General features: G+C 40.8%; 1 protein-coding gene across 1 annotated transcript; it reads right to left on the bottom strand.

The window, feature by feature from the left end:
- Positions 1-600: 600 nt before the first annotated feature.
- LOC107747819 (DNA excision repair protein ERCC-6-like) lies at positions 601-7,981 on the bottom strand. The gene is made up of 5 exons (XM_016562426.1): positions 7,748-7,981; positions 7,596-7,637; positions 4,892-6,644; positions 3,362-3,716; positions 601-2,747 (listed from the first exon to the last, which is right to left on the bottom strand). The coding sequence occupies exons 1-5, from the start codon at positions 7,789-7,791 to the stop codon at positions 1,126-1,128; spliced, it is 3,816 nt and encodes a 1,271-aa protein (XP_016417912.1). The 5' UTR covers positions 7,792-7,981; the 3' UTR covers positions 601-1,125.
- Positions 7,982-9,056: the final 1,075 nt, after the last annotated feature.

Here is a 9,056-nt window from a genome sequence, read left to right as displayed (position 1 = left end):
GCATCCCCGCACGAACCTCTACCTCCGCCTGCAGGACCTCAATTTCAGACGCAGTAAAGTTTTTTTCTTTTTGCTCATCATTCTCAAGAATAGAAATTCGGATATTTGCGTGTGCTCTTTTATATGGTAATGATATTAATTAGGGGGCGTTTACAAGGCGGAGATCTGACACCAGTCAGCTGCGCACAATTTCAAGATCATTTGCGATTTATTAATGTCACATCTGGAAGAGAGGCGTACGCACGTGTTTTTGTGCGCACGCTCATTTTCTCTGAATCGCACTTGCGCACTTTTGAGAAATTATCTTAGAACAAATTTAGTACAGTTTATACGCAACATTTTATAAATGAGGCCCCTGGTTTATAGGCACACTTTGAAAAAGACGATATATTATCAGAATATAAATTACCACTCTGGCTAGAACACTGTATAATATTTTGTGTATGTAGTTTTTTTTTATAAATCTAATGGCCACTGAAATGCATCAGCACACTATTGGTCTTTGTTTTATCAAAACTACAAAACTATCTACTGTTAGATAACAAATACAATGATAAGATTATTTTCTTTCACAGGGTAAAACCTTTCTAGTAATACGTATTACTGTATATTGATTTTAATGTACTTCAATTACTTTGGTAGAAAAGCATATGGGCAGAAAATGTAAAGTATTTATAAACTCTATATGCTAGATCTGTTACACAGGACCAATTACCACAGAAAATAAAGTTAGTGCAAAAAAGAACTTAAACAGATAAGGTTTGAAATTCAGTAAATACAATTCTAAAGTGCAGATTCACATCTGGAATGCAGAAACTACGAAACAAGCTACGAAACCTCTGAGAATGTATTTTTTTCTCCACAATTGTACATATCAGGATATGATCAATTGAACAGTTTGAAACCAATGAAACATGGAAATTTAAGTAAACAAATAAACATGAAGAGGAATTACTGGGAAAATCCACAAACAGTATTAAGATACACAACATATTTTTCTTAAGTAGTTCCTCTGATCAGTTCAGCATATTTAATTCACGTGCAGTCTGCAACTTTTTACCAACAGACAGAAAAAAAAGTTATGTCAAACATGGTACATATATGATAGCGCACATTTTAATTTTGCTATTGGCTAAGTTGTCTGTACAGCTGAATGATCAAGAGCTGGATCTCAGCATCACCAGTATTAATGTCTATGGCTTTTAGAAAGAAATCCAGAGCTGCCTGCTTCCTCCCTTCTGCCAAACACTGTTTCCCAGACAGGACCAGCATCTCATACGTGTTCTCAGAGGGTTTAGCAGCAGTCACATCACTGCCTGAGGAGCTACCAGGAAGAATGTGTGTTTCCGGAGGGAATGTTTTAGGGGCACACTGGTCCATCATTTCATTAGAGTCTAGTTCAACATCAGCAGTGGATTCAAGCAGGGCGCTGTGCCATTCTTCATGCTCCCGGTCTCCTCTTGAATCTACACTTTCTTCCACCTCTTCAAGCTCCTTGTGACTTTCTGACTCTTCCGAGTTCAAAGTCTCTCCACTGGGCTCCTCTTCTTCCACCACTGATTCATCTGCATAACTTTCACTAGCTTCTGAAATCTCATAGGATTTGGTTTTATCTTCACTGGGCTCTGCTGACTCCTCATCTGACTCATTCTCCAGCATGGACATAACGAAGGACCTTCTTGATGCCACCGAAGCGTTCAAGCTGCGCTGGAGTTGGCTGCCGTTAATCAAAGTGGATTTTGGCGTTGAAGAGCCCAGCCTGCTGAGGCCACTGGTCAATGGACTGCTTGTTAAACATGGCTTCTTCTCCTCCTCCTCCTCTTCTTCGTCGTCTTCTTCATCAGTGTCAGAGATGACCTGCCTTTTCTTTCGCCGAACTGAATGCACAAAGGAGTCGTCCGCAGGTGTGTCCGGAGCAGAACGGATCCTCAGAGGAGATTCATGCTTGCTGACTTCCCCAGTGTTACAGTTGCTGATTTCAACATTGTTTTGGTTACCATCTTGTCTGCTTTCATGGATACTCGCTTCTTCTAGCCTTTCTCCACTGATGTCCATCTGAAGCTGAAATCCATGACTTTCCTCGGCTAGCGACTCCTCAACATCACAAACTTCCTCTTCTTCGACAGAGAACATATCTGCACTGTCCTCCAGCTGCAAGTTGAAGTTTCCCTGAAGCACTTCCACCTCTGCTTTGAAAGACTCTCCTGCTGTGGCCTCATTTGGAGATTGGGGTGATGAAAACATCTTTAAATTAGACTTGTCCACCTGAACCTCTTCGTTACCAAGAGCATCCGATACTATAGAAAGTTCTTCCAGCTTTGGAAACTGGCGAGAAGGACTTGGCAAGTTTTGATTCTCTGATGCTGCATTAGCGTAAAACTGGTCCTCCTCATCTAAACTGTCATCCAGCGTGATCACAGCGTGAGCTTGCTTGTCAGCAGCGGGGCTAACATGCATGTTTCTTTCTCCAGCAGACCAAGGAGACTCATTTTCCACTTGGTCATCTTCATCTACAATTTGCACTTCTTCACTTACAACTTCCACCTCCGCATTCTTAGCTGGTGGAAAGTTCTGCTCATCTTCCTCTAGTTCTGACTCATCGTAACTGTTATGTGTCAGATCCACTGTCACAGGCTCTTTTTGGACACGTGGGGGGGCCGGGCGGTCTCTACCAGCAGATTTCGGCTGGTTCATTTGCCTGAGCCAAGCGGGTTCGGTGTTCTGGGCCATGCTGTCCAAGAGCTGACCTTGCAGTTCTGATTCCGCCTGCATGAGCTCTTGTGCTTTCTGGACACGTGTTTGTATGTAGTGATGTGACTCTGCATCCTCAGGGTCGTCTTCATTGGCTGCCACCTCTTTAGTGAACATGAGGTCGTGATCGGAGATGCCGAACATCTCCATGCTGTGAAGGCGAGCGATGTGCTGGTCCAGGCTGGTGTCAGAGCGGCGGTTTTGTGCATGCATTGCCTGAAGCTGCTGCTGAGTGCTGGATGAGCGTGTGTCTTCGAGTTTAAACAGTTCACGCAGCTCCTGCTTACTGAAGTAACGGAACGGGTTCTTCTTATCGCCGGTTGTCTGCCGGATGAGAGAGTCTTTAAACACCTGCAGATATTGGAAAGACACAACAAAAACAACATCAACTTAATAATATTGTTTTTATTTAAAGTTCGACAGTAATATTACAATAACTATGTGTTTGTCTTCCTTTTTTATAATTTAAACAGAAATAATGCTTAAAGGAATAGTTCACCCAAAAATGAAAACTCTGTCATTAATTACTCACCCTCATGTCCTTCCAAACCTGTAAGACATTTGTTCAAAGCGGGTTCGGTGTTCTGGGCCATGCTGTCCAAGAGCTGACCTTGCAGTTCTGATTCCGCCTGCATGAGCTCTTGTGCTTTCTGGACACGTGTTTGTATGTAGTGATGTGACTCTGCATCCTCAGGGTCGTCTTCATTGGCTGCCACCTCTTTAGTGAACATGAGGTCGTGATCGGAGATGCCGAACATCTCCATGCTGTGAAGGCGAGCGATGTGCTGGTCCAGGCTGGTGTCAGAGCGGCGGTTTTGTGCATGCATTGCCTGAAGCTGCTGCTGAGTGCTGGATGAGCGTGTGTCTTCGAGTTTAAACAGTTCACGCAGCTCCTGCTTACTGAAGTAACGGAACGGGTTCTTCTTATCGCCGGTTGTCTGCCGGATGAGAGAGTCTTTAAACACCTGCAGATATTGGAAAGACACAACAAAAACAACATCAACTTAATAATATTGTTTTTATTTAAAGTTCGACAGTAATATTACAATAACTATGTGTTTGTCTTCCTTTTTTATAATTTAAACAGAAATAATGCTTAAAGGAATAGTTCACCCAAAAATGAAAACTCTGTCATTAATTACTCACCCTCATGTCCTTCCAAACCTGTAAGACATTTGTTCATCTTCGGAACACAAATTAAGATATTTTTGTTGAAATCTGAGAGCTCTCTGACCCTGCATAGACAGCAAGGGGTTAAAATGGTCCATGTGACATCAGTGGTTCAACCGTAATTTCACAAAGCTACGAGAATACTTTTTTTGGAGAGTATCACGATGCATACGCATACTTTGATCTGAACGTAAACAACATTATGTTTACGTTCAGATCAAAGCACGCGCATGCATCTTAATACTCTCCAAAATGGTGCCAGGATGACACGAAGGAGACGAATTGTTGAATAAAGTCGTTATTTTTGTTTTCTTTGCACACAAAAAGTATTCTCTAGCTTCGTAAAATTACGGTTGAACCACTGATGTCACATGGACCATTTTAACCCCTTGCTGTCTGTGGAGGGTCAGAGAGCTCTCAGATTTCAACAAAAATCATCTTAATTTGTGTTCCGAAAATGAACTAAGGTCTTACAGGTTTGGAACGACATGAGGGTGAGTAATTAATGACAGAATTTTCATTTTTGTGTGAACTATCCCTTTAATATAATTAAGAAATTATATAAATTATTATTATATTACAAAAACATGTTACAAAAACATCACAATTGAAGTGCACTAACAAGAAACAATATGAATGTAAAGAGTACAGTTTTTAATTCACATTTTCTTAATTTTTTTTATAGAATATACCCCAAAAACAACTTCAAAAGTAAAAACATTAATTTGGAAACATAAGCATTGCTTGTTATTAGTTTGTAGTTTTTGTACATCCTTTTCAATGGGATTCAAAATGCTTTACTTCTTTTTGCCTGCATATCTAAGCAGTAGCAATATGAGACGTTTCAAAATAACTGCAATATATATATTTTTTTGGCCAAATCAAACAGCCCCTACTCTATTTATTTATTTATTTTTTAAAGATTAAAACTACATGGTGAAGCAAATGTAAAGTTAAGATTTTTATTTACCTGTCTGCGGTAGATCCTCTCCTCCACAGTGCCACAGGTGATGAGTCGATAGATGATGACATTTTCAGTTTGGCCAATTCGGTAGGCGCGGTCCACAGCCTGAGCATCTGTCGCGGGGTTCCAGCTGGGGTCAAAGATCACGACACGGTTTGCTGCAGTCAGTGTGATGCCGACTCCACCCACCTGAGTGGTGAGGAGGAATATTGTGTAACGTTTGTCTGTCTGGAACAACATGATACGCTTCTCCCTTTCTGCCAGATGCGTCACTGTGCCATCCAAACGCAGCAGGCGAAAGTTTCTGTTACGCAGGACGCGCTCCATGATGTCTAGCATCTTCCTCGACTGAGAGAAGATCAGGGTCCGATGGTCCTCTTCACGGAGGCATTCCAATAGAGACACGAGAAACTGCAGCTTCCCCGACTCCGCAACCAAGGTGTCATCTGAAATTTTATCGATCTGACTCACAGCTGACTCAGTCTCATCGTCTGGATGGATGGCGTCAGAGACGGAACCTTGCTCCAGGCCTAGCTGAGTCACAGCTCGATTAGACAGGAGTCTGGGATGGTCACAGAGCTTCTTCAACACCGTAAGCTCTGCCAGCGGCGACCTGGTAGTTGTCAGCAACTGCTTAATATGGTCCAACGAGATGAACTGGTTATAAATGTCCTCCTGCACCGAGCTGAGGTACGTCCACACGATGAGATCGTTCTTTCGCGTCAGCGACGGCATCTCTACGCCTTCACCAGCATTTGGACATTTGTTCTCTTGATCTTCCTCATCTTCAAAGCCTTCTTCACGTTTTTGCTTTTTGTGCTGAACATCTGCTTTGGTCCGCCTGAGAAAATAAGGTTTGATGATGTCCATCAAGTTCTGAGAAATCCTCAATCCAAGTGCTTTCTCTCCAGGGGTGGAGTCTTTCTCCCTTGCACGAGTGATTGGATTCTCATACTCGGTTTTGAATGTTTTGGAGGTTCCCAGAAGCGACCCGTGGCAAGCGAAGTCAAACAGCGCCCACATCTCTCGTAGGTTATTCTGAACTGGAGTGCCTGTCAGTAGCACACGGTGTTTAGCGGGGATGGTGTGAGCGCTTTTAGCGGTTTTAGTGGATGAGGTTTTGATTTTGTGGGCCTCGTCCAGGATTACGTAGTCCCACTTGAACTCACGTTGGTCATATGATCCAAGTTGCTCGTAGTTGTTGATGAGCATCTGGTAGGTGGTAATGATGACTCCTCCCCTGCGCTGGATTCGCTCCAGGTTCCTGTTTCGCTCAGCTTTGCTGGCGCCATGAAACTCTTTCACCCTCATGCCAGGGGTCCACTTGGCGAACTCACGTATCCAGTTCTTAATGAGCGAGGTAGGCATGACTAACAGGGTATAATTGGCCAGCTCTGCGTCATACATCCCTGACAAAAACGAAATGACTTGAATGGTCTTGCCGAGGCCCATGTCGTCAGCCAGGATTCCTCCTTTCCTTCCGTCACGGTAGAGACTGTACAGAAATGCCACACCATCTTTCTGATGGTCGTACAGTTTGTTGTAGAGTCCTTTATAAAGCATCAATCCACTATTATTCACATCCACAAACTCCTCTTCCTCCTCATCTTCCTCCTTATCTCTCTGAATGAGATCCTGTATGGCCTGGATCCGTTTCTTCAGCTTGTCACTCGGCTGCAGCTGGTAAGCCAGCTCAAACAGCTCAAGGGCACCAGGCAGATCACCACGCATGGCAGCCTCCTTCCCCTCCTGCCGGTACCTGCAAAAATAATAAAAAGTGTTAAAAATACACCCACATACTAATATCAAACACATTAAAACACTTTTAAATTTTTTTTTTAATTAAACTCAAAGTAGATAAACAATTTCAATAGTTTTTATTCTGTCTGTGGATAAAGTGAGACAGAGATAGACATTTCTGTCAATTACAGTTTTTTTTTTATTAATTAACATTAGACAGAAACAGAGATGACTGTACATGTGTAGTTGACAAATTAAACGGACATTTATGGACAAAATGAACTTTTTCCCATCATCAAGATGTTAAGTTGTACTAAAAATGTGCGTGTGTGTGTGTGTGTGTTTTACAGCACAAAGTCAGGGCAAGAAGTCAGATCACATTTCAATATATACAATATTTTTGTGTTACCATAAACATTTTAGCTGTTTCATAATCGCTTCGCTGAAAAGTTTATAATAAAATCCATTGTGATAACCTACCCCAAATAATGTAACATGTCCTGCTATTGTCTATGAACTGTATCTTATTATGTCTAATTAAGGATGAAATGTATAATTAATTTTCTGTAGCCACAACTTCAAGCTGAGGTATTTTCACTGAACTAAAAAAAGTGAAAAATAACAATCTATCTATAAATAAATAAAAACGCCAAAAAACATATATAAAAGAATGATACAAGAATTAGAAACACGTTGTTTTAGACAAAGCACAACTGCTTGTCGTGACATGCCAACTACTGACATAATACCTTTCCAGCGAAAAGATGTAAAAGTACAGAAGCATTCTGATTTGACATACTTTATAACAATACATAACAAAAGATATCAAACATTAACAGCTACACTGAAACAAATTATGTTATTGTGAGCAAGTATTTAAAAGTATCGTTTTACGTCAATGTGGACAGTAAAATACACATTCTGGCTGGTGACACTGTCACCCGAGATTAGATCTGCATATTGTATTCACCTGTCGTATTTGTCCATCTTCTCTGTGTCTATAGACAGATAGCTGCAAGAGAAAAACACTGTTAAAGCACACAATAACAGTTTTAGGTCAGAATAAAAGGTTTATTAATGAAAAACCGTGAGCGGCACAGATGCGATTATTTGATTACTTACCCCTCTAACTTGTCCGTGATTTCTTCAACTTTATTGCTCTGCATATTTCCCTTTATTTTTTAGGTATTTTCCTTGAACAACGGCAATGTGTCTCATCACCTCGATAGCGGAAGCGGCTTTGAACAAACGTTTTGTTGGCGCGCAGCTCTCACCCAATCGCTTGCTGTGCTACCGCGCATGCGCGTAGTGTTGCCGCGTTTGAAACAACAGTTGACTTTCGCACAAGAATATCATACATTGGAGCTGCCTCCTCTGACTAGTGGTGGCGAGATGAAGCTTCAGCCAGATGTGTTGAAAACTGGTTCATTTCTCGAGGCTTTGAATTCACGCTAGTGACACCTGCTGATCGATCCAATAAGGTGCAGGAAAGTTCAGGTTTTTACAAGTTCTGAGAAAAAGAAAAAAACAAACCGACCACAGAGCTCGTCTGGAAGTACCTGACTTTCTGGATACAAGCCTCGGTACTTCCAAAAACATATCTGTCACCGTAAACAGTTAAGTACTAGAACTGTGGTAAAATTTGGATATGTTCATAACGCCATATGAAACTATTAAAGCAATCCCCAATACTGCTGCATAGGGATGGGGGTATCGATCCTGAAGTATCGATATATCGATACTAATGCGAGTTAGTATTGATACTCAAATAAAAATATCGATACCAATGTGTGTTTTTTTTTACTATTGATTTTGTTTATTTAACAAAAAATAATAATGAGTATAATATGCATTGAATTCTGAACACACGCAAATGATGACAGACAGAACCAATCAACCACAGAGAGCGTGTGATTCCCAAAAGTATTGTAATTGATTTTTTAAAATTGATTTTTGTAATTGATTCATTGATGCTTTTGGGAACGGCAGCCCAGGACAATGTTTATCAGAGAACAGAAAAACATATATATTTGAGTTATTTCACAATAAACTATCTGAAATTGTACACTCTAAAAAATGCTGGGTTATTTCAACCCAACTTTGGGTCAAATTTGGACTAACCCAACTTTTGGGTTAAAAATGTAATGTAAAAATTTAACCCAAAAGTTGGGTTAGTCCATATTTGACCCAAAGTTGGGTTGAAACCATGGTTGAAACAACCCAGCATTTTTTTTAGAGTGTAGCCTATATTGTGCAAATAAATTTAGTTAAATTGAATGTTAAAAGTTCATATTGATCATGTTCTATTCTGTAATGTTGATATAAATCATACACGGTCAGAATAAAAAGGTTGCATTTTATGCGTGCAACAGCCTGTCACTGGCAGTCCCTTATGAAGATGAATGATTTTACTAAAGTGACCTATTTCAAT

Source organism: Sinocyclocheilus rhinocerous, unplaced genomic scaffold (assembly GCF_001515625.1).
Source record: "Sinocyclocheilus rhinocerous isolate Xijiao unplaced genomic scaffold, SAMN03320098_v1.1 scaffold1492, whole genome shotgun sequence".
NCBI lineage: Eukaryota > Metazoa > Chordata > Actinopteri > Cypriniformes > Cyprinidae > Sinocyclocheilus > Sinocyclocheilus rhinocerous.
Note: the sequence above shows the minus strand (reverse complement) of the source record. Positions and strands in the feature narration are given on the sequence as shown.

What these genes read in the sequence shown, in the direction of transcription:
- LOC107747819 (XM_016562426.1), bottom strand. Translation starts at nt 7,791, where the DNA reads ATGCAGAGCAATAAAGTTGAAGAAATCACGGACAAGTTAGAGGG. An exon ending in ATCACGGACAAGTTAGAGGG is followed by an intron (nt 7,638 to 7,747) that starts GTAAGTAATCAA and finishes TTTCTCTTGCAG; the next exon opens with CTATCTGTCTATAGACACAG. An exon ending in AAGATGGACAAATACGACAG is followed by an intron (nt 6,645 to 7,595) that starts GTGAATACAATA and finishes TTATTTTTGCAG; the next exon opens with GTACCGGCAGGAGGGGAAGG.